Source organism: Miscanthus floridulus, chromosome 18 (assembly GCF_019320115.1).
Source record: "Miscanthus floridulus cultivar M001 chromosome 18, ASM1932011v1, whole genome shotgun sequence".
In the NCBI taxonomy this organism is placed as follows: Eukaryota; Viridiplantae; Streptophyta; class Magnoliopsida; order Poales; family Poaceae; genus Miscanthus; species Miscanthus floridulus.
In genome coordinates, this window is record NC_089597.1 from 122227485 (window position 1) to 122240440 (window position 12956).

The window sequence follows — 12956 nt, forward strand, 5'->3', positions numbered from 1 at the left end:
TTCGATCTTTTTCGGCAGCCAAGAGATGAGGGGAGTTTTTTTTTTTTTTTTTGAGCTTAAGAGATGAGGGGAGTTGGTTGTCCGGTGCTGATTCATTCGTTTCCTGGATGGCTGGATGTTGTGGTTCGCCGTCGTCGCCGAGGCCTTGTTGGGGTGAAACTTTTGACCTTGCAGATCTACGGTCCAGAGCCCATGGCCTACTATTACTTTCTTGTTTTGACGGAGGTGAATCTTCTCTTGCTTTTATAGAAAGCAACTAGGGCCCAATATTACTGCCAGCCCAGTCCACTCTTAACGATCGAACCTGACCAAAAGAAAGACAGGGTTTTTTGGGCTGTTTTTCAACGATTCAACTGGCCCTTTCTGGGCTCCAAAGGCCAGCTGAACTCCCCGACAATTGGCTTGGACTGTAGACTGTGCTATGTGCAGATTTTGATGGTTGAATGATGATGATGATTACGTCGGAACGTGTTAAACCAGTATGGGCATAGACTGATTTATTAAAGAGAAGTAGGTCCCCATCCATGCAAACTACAATCAGTATGGGCATACGACACAATCACAACTGATGCATAGCAGGAAGCCAGAAAACAGCATTTTGTGACGAGCACCAACCAACATGACATGACAGCAACATGAGGAAATTATTCCGAGACATCATTATCTCGTGCATTCAAGGGCTAGACCATCTATAATTAGTGCGTCAGCCGCCAAGTAGTATATATAAATACCTTCTCTAATATTTAAGATGACTAAATTTTAAGATGATTTCAGACAACACTCTTTACCACCAACTAGTACAACTAAATTGTTATTTTTATAATTTATTATTTATCTTTGTGTCATAACATATATGTTTCTGTCCTTGTCTCACTATAGTTTTTTTTTAATAAAAGGCAGGAGCTCTGTCGCTCAATTAAGTAAGGGGTAAGAGTTTTATGTACAGGAGGCACCCCTGGTGCCAACACTATGGTCGTAAGACCGGAAAGTAAAGACATACCCAACCCTTAAGTGGATTTACCCATAAAAGGACACAGTCCTGCAACGTTGCATTATATCCTCTTTTTTTAAGGAGGCCACCTGCTGGACCGTTTTATGGGCTTTGTCGAAGATCCTCCTATTCCTCTCATTTCACAAGTTCTATACAATGTAAATGAGGATTCCATTGGACCGCCTTCGGTCCTGTTTTGGCACCTTGCTTGCCGCCTTCTCCCACCAATTGGCAAAGCATATACGGCATGTGGTAGCTGCACACTGAAATTTTCCCAGGACAGAACTTGGTTCTAAACTGCTCTAGCAAAAGGGCACAGCAAGGAGAGATGCACCTCTGTCTCCAGGGGTCCATTACACATGACACAGTGCTCCAGTTGCGGCCATCCTCTCATCTGAGGATTATCTGCCGTTACGATTTTATCATGCATGAGGATCCTGGCGTGGACTTTGCATTTGCTTTCTGCATGTGCTTTCCAGATGAGGTCATGCAAAAATTTCGGATGTGAACATCGAAATTATATCCTATAAGCCGAACGAGTGGAATAATTTTCGCTAGGCCTCCACTTTCAAGTGATTGAGTCATGCATGCCCTCCTGCAGCTGCACATCTAGTAATCTGATCCACAGATCGATGAACTCCCTGATTTGTGCAGTTGTTGTGATACGCATCCGCAGCGATCTGATCCAACTCCCATTGTGTAATTCTTGGCTGACCGTCCTATTTTTCTGCGTGCCAGCTTGAACAGGTTAGGAGCCAGATATCTGGGAGCCTCCCCTTCTAGCCAGCGTGATGCCAGAACAGGGCTTTGTGTCCATTGCCAATTGTGACCGCGGTGGAGGCATTGAACAGGAGGCGATCTATATCCTTACATGGTACTTCCGTTCCCACCCACGTTTTGGAGTCATCCGTCCATTCCTGCCACAGCCATCGGAGGCGCAACCCCTCCCAAATCTCTCCAAGTCCGGCACCCCCATTCCCCCCAAGTCCTTGGGCATGCAGACGGTCGGCCAATTTACTAGGCAGTGGCCTCCATTAGCATTCTCATCTCCCTTCCAAAGAAATGATCTTTGGATTTTGTCTATCTTTTTTCTTGCCCAAACCGCTAGGGAGAACATGGTGAGGTGGTAGGTCGGCATTGAGGATAGTACTGTGGTGACCAAAGTATGCCTGCCAGAGTGCCAGCTCTGTTCAGCATTTTGCCCTTCCATCCCGTGTCTCACTATAGTACCAAATGCAAATTTTTAATTGTCTTTGTCAACACAAATAAAATTTTGTCAGATTTGTGGTTTTGTCTGATGGTTTTTTCTATTCTCTGAAACAAAAAATTGCAAATTGTGCCTACAAAATTACAACGAACTAAAGCTGTAATTTTAAAGAAAACTAAAACTCAGGGACATGAATTTTAGCAAGTACAATGAATCTATATGGAATTCCTTGGGTGAAAAAAATATTAAAATGGCACATGTACTGCACGGACCTTCAAATTTTTTTCCTGCCTCGGAATACATGTCCGCGTAGGATTTATTTTTCCACAGCACAGCACTATATATGGAAGGAAGCAGAAAAGTCTTCGCTACCAACATGGATAGAACAGAACCTGGGTGAAAATGCGAGTCCATTTCAGGTTTTCAGGTCAGAAGTCTGTCCAAATCAGCGATGTGGGCGCAGATATCTCCCCCAACTGATCCTAGCCACAGAAACGCCACCCAAAGGGACGCAATGCAGCAATGGAATCGCTTACCATGCATACCACTACTCGCAATCCATCCACTTGATGAGATAAACAAAAAGATAAAGACTTGAACCGAGAAAGCGCACGAAAACTGCACTCCACTGAACAATTAGCCTGATCTGCATCTGCAAGTAGATATATAGATCTGACCGGAACCAGAGCGGAGTTTGCAAATTGCAAGTATCCCATGGCCATGGCTAGCAGCTGATGGGTACGTGCATCCAAAGATGTTTTCACCAAGCGTGGACTGCATGCCACGGCGTGGGTGTGTGGTCCATGTGAGCCGAGCCACAGCCCAGAGCCAGCCAGTTTGATGGCGCTCTTGCTCTAGCCCAAGAGCAGAGGCATACATGGCTGCATCACCTGTGCAGATCACGACGCCAATGAAAAGGAATAAAGGATTAACGGCCGGTAGCCTGTCGGCCTTTGGAGGGGAGCGCTGCTGTGACTGATAGTTGCTTACATTATTTGGCTCCTGCTGCTGCTGCTGGCTGGTCCTCCTCATTTGGGATCTCTGCCTGCGTTTGATTCCATCTCAGAGCGGTAGCATCAGAGTCTGCGATTTGGCATCTGCACATGCTCGTTTCCATGTGTATCTGCAATTTCTGTTTTTCTTTCAGAATATACAGGTTAGCTCTGAGATGCATGCAAATCTTTGCCATGCGGTAGCATCAGAGTCTGCGATTTGGCATCTGCACATGCTCATTTCCATGTGTACCTGCAATTTCTGTTTTCCTTTCATAATATACAGGTTAGCTCTGAGATTCATGCAAATCTTTGCCATGTGTAACAGGATTTCTAAACAGTGCCAAAGAAATTTAAACATGATTCGTTTCTAACTTTTATGAGCAGCTAGTTGGTTCTGTCTGATGTCTATGAACCATCTGATCCCTGTCAAGCTTATCCGCGTATATGAGCTCATGCTGCTGGTTTTTGCTTTCGCGTGGTACATGGACGGTCATGGCGCTGCAAAGTTCCTTTCCAACTTTCGAAACAAGATATTTAGTTTTCGGATATCATATATTCTTTGAACTCAACAAACGGATAAATATAGGGATCAATACGAGGAAGAGCACCAGCACTGATGTCACACTGGTGAGGGGTGGCTAAGCCTACATGCTACTTTAACCAATGAGGTATACTAGTGTTTAGTTGTGACTCGACCTAAATAGAACTTTTGCTTTTCCAAATTGAAAAAAATGAACGTCAAGGGTTTAAAGATGCTATCTAAGTGCTTATCCTTTTCAGGGAACAGGGACTGTGATTTCAAAATCCCTTCTTTTGCGGGGAAGCTAGGAAACCCCCTAGAAGTGAATGCGTATTGGAGTTGGGATAGATAGCAAGCACCATATATAGGCCTATCATTGGTCCCGGCATTAAATCTTTAGTTGTTGACAAAGGAATCCTGGAAAGCCAGGTGATGGACGGCATAACCTTATCCTATGTTGTACTCCTACTGTCCTATTTGTGTACCGCACACAACAGAAAATCGTGTTAAGCTCTAGATAACATTCATGTGGCAAGGCTGCCTGACAAGGCAGGGAAAGATTGATCAAGGGCATCCAGGAACTCAAAAAAAAAGTCAAACCCGATTAACGTTTAGAATATCATGCACATCAGGAGTTTCATAGGTACTGGCTACTGCATCGAATCATGAACGGATCAACAGCCTGGTGTGTAGCAAGTCAACTGAACAACTCAAGTGTGATTCAGATCAGGAAGAGGTATTAGTTTAGTACCTGTGTCGGTGGGATGGACGAATCAACAAGATCTTGGTTTTGAGATCCAGCCGTCCAAGAATACTGGGAAGGCAGGGACAGTGACGAAACATGCAGTGGGGGGCAGTAGAGCAACAACCTGTCCAGGTTAAAAAAACACACAGACACACAAAGTAAAGGATTTGCAATGCACATGGAAGCTTAAACGGCAATTTACTTTTCTGAGGCTGTGGGCAGATCCCAGAGTTGGGATTGCAACGATGATGGACAGCCTAGGATAACTCATGGCTGTGGGCCCCTGGTATCTTCAGATCTCCACTGCAAACTACAAGCATGTGAAGATATGTATGGCCTAGCTTATCTATCAGATGGATAGAGAGAGGTTGCCCAAGTCCAAAAATCCTGATATCTTTAATCCCAGCAAAACCTGCGTGGCATATCTGCTTCACATGTTTTTAGGTTGGCCTGTTGTTTCATTAAACCAACCAGATTTGGCTCTCCAATTGGCTGCTGGCTGCACTTTCCTGATCTTTCCTCTAGTTTGATAAACAAATAGCGACGCAGCATACCTCCTGCTAACTAACGATCTCCAGCTTCTCATCCTTTTGCACTGCCGCCCTTATATCCTGCTTACCCTTCAGCTTCACACAGCCTGTCAGCCATTGCATTACTAGCTTTTCTTCACTTTTGGTTGGCATCTCTTGTTTCTAGTACAAAAGGACGTTGTTTGCTTCATAAGCACAAGGAGAGAGAGAGCGTGGAAGCTACCCACAAAGTGAACTCTCCCGCAGTTAGGCTCTGAAATGAGCAATGGGTGCTGAGGATAGAGTTGAGCAAGTCACCTCCCATTCTGTGTCCCTGCTAACATATGGAGATTGCCAGTGGCTATGATCTGTGACCAAAGAAGAGGAAAAATGCGAGATAAGCAGCTGGACCATGAGAATCAGGGATACAGGTGAGTAAATCTTCAGTTTCTCTTTGTTTGATTCTTGGCTCAGTGTTATCTCAGTATCCATCATTCACTTGTAAGCATAGTGCAATTGACTCAAGCTACAGTTATAATTTTTATGGCATATCTATCAGGCTCTAACTGATGCGTACTACACATGGTACTGATCTTTCAAACTGGCTGTTTCAGGTATGGCTATTGATTTGCTTCATATTCACAGAATCCTCTCCACCCTGTTGGAGATAAAGGGAATAATCATCTCGAGATATATAAAAGGTAGAGATAATATCCAGAAAATAACCAAATTATTGCTGAAAGCTGGTGAGCAAAAGCTTTTATGCACCTTGGAAGAGCCAATGGACAAGGACTCAATTCGGAGAACAATCATGGAGCATGATAAGGTCTTCAGACAGCAGGTATGTAGTATGTAGCCTTGTACTCTAGTTATCCTTAAGGATTCACCAAATATATAGAACATAAGAAAGCAAGGAGATCAGGCACCCTAATAGGTCTTGACTCCTGAGCCTTTTGATTTTCTGAGGTATATTTGCACACATAGACGAGAAGTTAACATACTGCTCCAGTTTTGTAATATATTGTAGTGCATACTACTGCTTATGCTGCATTAAACCTTCATCTTTCTAGTGATAAGTTGACAACCAGTTGTTAGTCAGACCTAAGTTGTCTTGTCATTCATGCAACAAGAACTTTTGCCTCTGATACTGCTTCTTTGCATCAGGTGCATGAGCTGCATCGTTTGTATCATGTACAAAAATCATTGATGGCTGAATGCGATAACCATAGTTATCAACCGAGAACAGAAGAAACTCATGAAATGGTGCAGGGATCAAGGTCGAATCTCAAGAGTAGTCCTTCTACCTCAGGGACAAATCAATCTACTCGCCTTGGTAATGCACAACACTCAACTCCCCAGCAAGTACCTGAAGATTTGAGTCTTCATGAATGCAAGCCAGTAAACTGCCTCAGACTCTTTAGTGAAGAAAACTCAACAGTCAAAGAAAGATTTCACAGGGAGAACCATAAATCACCTGAAGATGAAAGTTGGAATGCCGCTGTAGAGAGTGATCTTGACCTCAAACTAAGCATTGGCCCCAGTTCACATTCACCAAAAAGACCGCACTAGCTATTCTCGGGAAGCAGGAAAAGAAACCCTTCTGGTCAGCATCGATGAGAGCAAGCTAGTAAACATCTGATCATTTAGTTTGATGGCACGAGAAGCAAAAGACAGCACACCATAGTTTCATATGCTGAGAAAGCTGAAGCCTCCATTAAAAATGGCATGTGGATTTGTGGAAATACAGATCTGAAGAAAAATGCACTTATAACTCCCATGGCACCTCGACCAAAAAACCAAGGCCCAGAAATGCTTCCATCAGATTTTGATCAGAATTCTTTAGTCACTAATGATCTGTATGCCAAAAATGTAGTCTCTCACAGGTACCAATACTTGCTATGACTAGGACAGTAGGACTGCACTAATGTAATGCCAAGCAAAGGATTGGTGACAATTCAGTTCTTGCTTGTCTTGTGCATAATTTTGAGTTTCAGAACAAAAGCGATAAAAACATTAGGTAAGTATTGAATTTGAAAGAACCAAAAGAAAATTCCCTTTCAGTTCTCCTACAGCAATAATAATATTATAGTTACATTCAATAATATACTTAGTAGTTTTGAGTGACCCGCCATGATTGATGCTTTACTATTTGCATTTGTATTGTGTGAACTCCATGCTTTTAAGTATCATTTTTCAAAATCAACATGTCCATTTTTACAATCAAACACCCACTTCCTCATTACCCATGCATTGCCAACTAGATCTGCCCTGCGTAGCTCTTCATTGCAAACAAAGATTGCCATTATTTAACTGTTTTTTTTTTAATTCATAAGCGGCTTTCCAAGCTTTGCTCTGCTGTTCAGAGTTGACCTTCCTATATTCAAAAACATGTCAGATAAATAAGTTGGACAAGGTACTATTAATTGATGGAGGTTTATTCTCACATGTTTATTTTTTCTCAATAAAATAATACATATACTGCATTCACCAGAATCCACCGCATGAGCATTCTCCATCTCTGAAGTGATGAAATCTCATATTGTCCCTGACTATAATCTCGATGGGCTCAACTTTTGACACCAATCTTATAAACAAATGGCAGTCCTCACATATCCTTAGATTCTTTACTATCCTAATTGAGGATCTAGACTCAAGTGTGAGCAATCCAAATGACAGAGCAAGCTTCTCACTATGACCCATTAACAACCTTTCTTTCTCTTCCTCGCTTACATTATAAACAACTGAACTAAGGATTGGCACATAACCTGCAAGCTTCAGTTCTGCCCGTAGCTCCAATAATCTTTTCTTTATTTCAAGCATCCATGGGTGTGTATTATCACCAGCAAAGAACTGATGCACAAAACCATCACGGCCTTCAAACCAGCTCACTGCAGGATCCTTTTTCAGCCCCCGAATTCTCATCAGCTTCCTAACCTTTGAGACTTCATCCCATTCTCCTGCTGATGCAAGTGTATTTGATAACAACACGTAGTTCCCTATGCCCTCTGGCTCAAGCTTAAAAAGATGTTCAGCTGCAACCTTAGCGACTTCAGTATTTCCATGGATTCGGCAAGCCCCTAACAGTGCCCCCCAGACACCACCATGAGGCTCCACAGTCATTGATTTCACAAGGTCAAGGGCTTCAATCACCAACCCAGCCCGACCAAGCAAATCAACCATACAAGCGTAGTGGTCTGCAGAAGGCAATATCCCATACATGTCCTTCATCTGCGCAAAGTAGTAGCGCCCTTCTTTTACCATCCCCGCATGGCTGCAAGCTGTCAATACTCCAATGAAAGTAACATGGTTGGGTTCCACATCTGCCCTCCTAACCATGTCCTTGAACAAAGCAATTGCATCATTGGCCCTCCCGTGTGATGCTAGGCCAACAATCATTGAGCTATAGGTATACACATTCTTCTCTTGCATCCCTTCAAAAACCCTGCGTGCCTCGTCGATGAGACCACACTTGGCATACATGTCCACCAACCCTGACCCAACAACCACGTTCCTCCCAAGACCATTCCGTTCTGCGATTTCCTGAACCCAGGCGGCTCGCCTCACCGCACCGAGCTGAGCACAGGCTGAGATAGCACCGGTGAGTGAAACTTCATCAATGGGCATGCCGGCCACCGCCATCTGCTCAAATGCCTCTAGCGCCTTCACTGGCATGGCATTCTGTGCATACCCCGTCACCATTGCTGTCCACGCCACCATATCCTTAACCGGGCAGAGCGCAAACACCTCCTCAGCCGAACCCATATCCTGGATCCTAGAATACGCCGCCACAATGCTCGTCCACGAAATGACATCCTTCACCATCATTTCATCAAACACCTTACGCGCGGAACCAACGTCGCCGCAGGCGACATAGGCACCGATCAGCGAGTTCCCAACAAACCGGTGCTTATCGAACCCTCCGAGCAGGAGCGACACCGCGTGCGCACCGGCCGCGGCGGGCAGCGAGCGCGCGGCCGCGGCGGACTTTGCCAGCGGGGAGAAGGCGAACGGGAGGAACGGGAGGTCGCGGCCGTGCGCGAGGCGGAGGCGGGAGAAGACGCGGAAGGTTTCGAGGGGCGGCTGCGTGAGGTGCACGAAGCGGAGCAGCGCGGCCGCGAGGAACGGGTCCGGCGGCGAGAGGGAGGAGAACACGGCGACCGCGTAGCGGAGCTGCGTGGGCGTGGGTGGGAGCGGGAGCGCGGCGAGGCGGCGGAGCAGGCGGGAGAGGAGGAACGGGGTGGACGGCGGCGGGAGATAGGGCTGGAGGCGGACGAGGAGGCCGTGGAGGTGGCGGAGGTGCGGGAGGGACGGCGAGGACGCGACGGCGGCGAGCAGCAGCGAGGCCAGCGACGGCGGAGGGAGGAGCGGGAGCGGCAGGTCCGTCGGCGGGCGCGGTTGTGGCGCCGAGAGCCGCGCCGGCGAGTGGCCGTGGCGCCGGGCGAGGTGAACCATGCCGGCAGCGCGACGGCATCATGGGCGTGCCGCGCCACGGCGCGGGCGTGAGGCGAGGTGCGGCGCCATGGACATGGAGACGGACTAGCGTCGCGGCCTCGCGGGCGCGGCAGGTTGGGTGGTTTCGAAACGGGCGGTTTGTCCTCGCCGGAGCCGGCGGGCTTAGGGATGCAAAATCCTCTCCTGGGCTGTGTGCGGGGCCATCGGCCGTTTCGGGGGCAGGAGCGGTACAACGTGGGCCAGGCCCATCGTTTGCATCCGACGGAGTCGATCGCGCGCAGATTGGGCGTGGGCCTACTGGGCTCCATCTCCAGGAGTTCACCTTCACGACGCTGCAAGCCTGCAACATCCAAGAGCAACGGTATGAACGATCCATCTCCTTTCTAAGGCTAGTGATTACAAAACTCTTACAATCGTTCCAGCTTATCAAACGTTATATAAACCAGAAGAATGTCCTGTGCCTTGACGTGGGAATCGCTGGTGAAATTATACTACTTATATTTACTAATATGATTAAATGAACATCATAATACATGTTAATGGATGATTTTTAGCATTCTGATGTGGACAACTAAATATATATTAGTAAATGATGTGGTTTGCTAATGTTGAATAGCCTGAATGAAGACATAATGTCATGTGTTAGTTGGATGTGTTAGTGGATGCTGATGTGGACACTTTGCATGGCAAGATAGTTTGAATGTGCTAGTGAGATGTTCTAGTGGATACTGATGTGGACACTTTGCATGACAAGATAAATTGCTAGTGGGGTTTATTTTTATAAGAGATATAGATTATGGTACGTCTGCTGGTCATTTCACGTGCACATGCAGGAATCCGCGCCCCTCCACGCCTTACGTTTGGATGCCCCGGCCCCTTCCACGCCTCCCATTAAGACACCCGCATTCCCTCCGCTTCCCACACGTGCAGCCATCCCCCTCAACTGCGTCGTCCCAGGAGGTCGGGCTCTGGAGCTACTGGTGACCTAGACAGGGCCGTGGCACTGGTCAGGGAGTTTGCAGACAAGAAGGTGGTGGCCAGCAAGTTGCGCATTGCAACATGTGCAACACCAGATCTACTTTGAAACCCAATTGAGACATTTACAACATACGTTTGAAGACACATGAGATACTTGAAACATGCGTGTGTAACCATTGCAACATGTGCAACACTAAGATCTACTTTTGCAACATCCAGATGAAACGCTTGAAACATACGTCTGAAAACAAATGAAACACTTGAAACATACGATCGTAACATGCGTATATTGTCATTGCAACATTTACAACATCTCATATTTACTTTTGCAACACACGGATGAATCACTTGAAACATAAGTCTCAAACGCTTGAAACACGGCGTCGTCGGCGGCCACGGCCTACCTGGTGGGAAACTAGAGTAGCCAGTAAGCTCGGGTCAGGGGGGACTTCGAGAGCAATGACCTAGCGTACACCTCCGCTGCAGGACTTTCCTTTTTCTGTCGTGGTGTCTTCAGTTGGCCGCAGGAGACGATCCCCGCCCGACAATGACTTCTTGCTGGTGGTGCCGCGTTGGTGGTGGCCCGGTGACGCCACGGCCGTGGTGGCGCGAGGTGCAGTGTGGCACGGGCGCGTGGCAGGGGATGGGTGTGGCGCGGGCGGCGATGGGGTGCGGCGCGGTGGGGGGAAGCGCATGGCGCGGCGAGACACATGGCACAGTGGGGGAAGGGGGCGTCCCATGGGGACAAAGTGGGGCTGTTGGATAGAGTTCCGAAAGAAGAGGCAGAGCATGAGGCGGTGTCGGTGGAGGCTAAAGAAATGTGTGGATAAGAATAAACTAGACGATATTTTCGGACGTTGGATCGTATAAATTAGCCAATCATTTTTGATAGAAATTGTTCCATGACATGTGCCTGATTCGTTTTCTCTTCATTCACGTCGCCTCCTGCCGGGATCCGGATGCCTCGCGAGCGATACGATACCTTCCCTTCCCCTGGTCATCACACGATCTGCATCTGCTTTACATGCAGATCGATCATCGATCACACTTGGTGACCGACCGACCGACCCCGGCCAAGCAAGCAGCGCAACGAAGGCGCACGGCCACTAGCTTCCATTGCAAAGGAACTTTGATAGGCGCGCCGCCCAAATAAACCAGGCGTGGCTGCCTCCATCCAACACGGAAAAACGGCAAAAAGATTCGGTCACTCCAATCGCGCGCACTCGACTCGATCCCCCGAGGCCCGAGCGGTGAGCAAATCTGCGCACGGCCCAATCGCATCCACCGCCCTGCGCCCTATCAATATCGGCCCGTTGAAAAGTTGGGAGCAAAAGCCGCAGCGCACCGGACGGAAGGCCAAGGCCGGCCGGCGCGTGACCGTCGATCGCCCACTTTACCCGGCCACAGCATGCGCGCGCGAGGCCGTTGTTTCCATTGCTTAAAGTTCGGTTTTTTTTTTACCGCAAATCGGCAGCAGTAATGTGGCCAATGGGGTGCATTATTATTTCATTCAGGTCCACGATTCTCTCCGGTGCTGTTACAGCTTACACAACTGCAGCACTATCATCTTGCATTCCTAGCAATGCTCTCAAGATGTGCACCCAAGTATCAAGATGATCTAGCGAGATGGGTCGTGCAAATAGGGTGGCTATATAATATATGCTCACATAATAGCTTTTTTAGCGTCACAATCTATTGATTAAGAAAAAAAATTATATATTGCTGGGTTTTTATATAAAAGTTAGTGCCTTTCATTTACATATATAGTATTATTGAATATTGAAGAGGGCAAAGTCCGCCACACCGACCCTAACAATGACAACCTGATGATGCTCGTGGTCATTTGTCGTGATGTCGTGCCGTTGGATGCTGCTTATTCCACTCCTCGAGTGACACACTATTCTAGTATTGTATCATAATAAAATCAAAATACAATTCTAATTTGTTTGGCTGATGGTTTCTGCGGCTGATAAGCTGGCTGAAGCTGATTTGTTGTGAGAGAAAATATTATCCCATAGCTGATAAGCCAGGTTAATAAGTTCAAGCGAACATAGCTGATAAACCAATTTGTAGACAAGAGTAACAACCAAGTAGTTATCCTATGATAATATATTTTATGATGGATTTAATAATATTTATTTGGTCATAATTTTGCTAGCCATTTTTAATATATAAAATCGTTGTTTATGACTTCGACAAAACTAGAATTGTATTTTTTAATTGAAGTAAAGGGAAATCTATAATTTACGACATAATGTCTAACTTTTATGTCCCTAAAGTTATGTGCAAAGAGTTTCGACACGTCCATAATCTACAATTCAATTTATAACATATGTCTAACTTTTATGTCCCTAAGTTGCGTGCAAAGAGTTTGAATATGTCCAACAATTACAATTAGTAAGTTAGTATTTCCTCTATCCCAAATTATAAAATATTTTAGCATTTCTAGATTCATAGCTTTTATTATATATGTAGACATAATAGGTATCTAGGTGCGTAGCAAAAGTTATGAATCTAAAAAAACAAAAGCGTCTTGTAATTTGGAATGGAGGAAGTATA

General features: G+C 46.2%; 1 protein-coding gene and 1 pseudogene across 1 annotated transcript; one reads left to right on the top strand and one right to left on the bottom strand.

Moving 5' to 3' along the window:
* The first annotated feature begins 4633 nt into the window (after positions 1–4633).
* LOC136520082 (uncharacterized) lies at positions 4634–7004 on the top strand. The gene is made up of 3 exons (XM_066513480.1): positions 4634–5398; positions 5582–5808; positions 6132–7004. Exons 1-3 carry the CDS (start codon positions 5380–5382, stop codon positions 6534–6536), a joined length of 651 nt encoding a protein of 216 aa, XP_066369577.1. The 5' UTR covers positions 4634–5379; the 3' UTR covers positions 6537–7004.
* A 186-nt stretch (positions 7005–7190) lies between these two features.
* Positions 7191–9767, bottom strand: LOC136520067 (pentatricopeptide repeat-containing protein At5g44230-like; annotated as a pseudogene).
* Positions 9768–12956: the final 3189 nt, after the last annotated feature.

Coding starts and splice junctions, on each gene's coding strand:
- LOC136520082 (XM_066513480.1), top strand. Junction 5,809..6,131: donor ATAAGGTCTTCAGACAGCAG/GTATGTAGTATG, acceptor TCTTTGCATCAG/GTGCATGAGCTGCATCGTTT.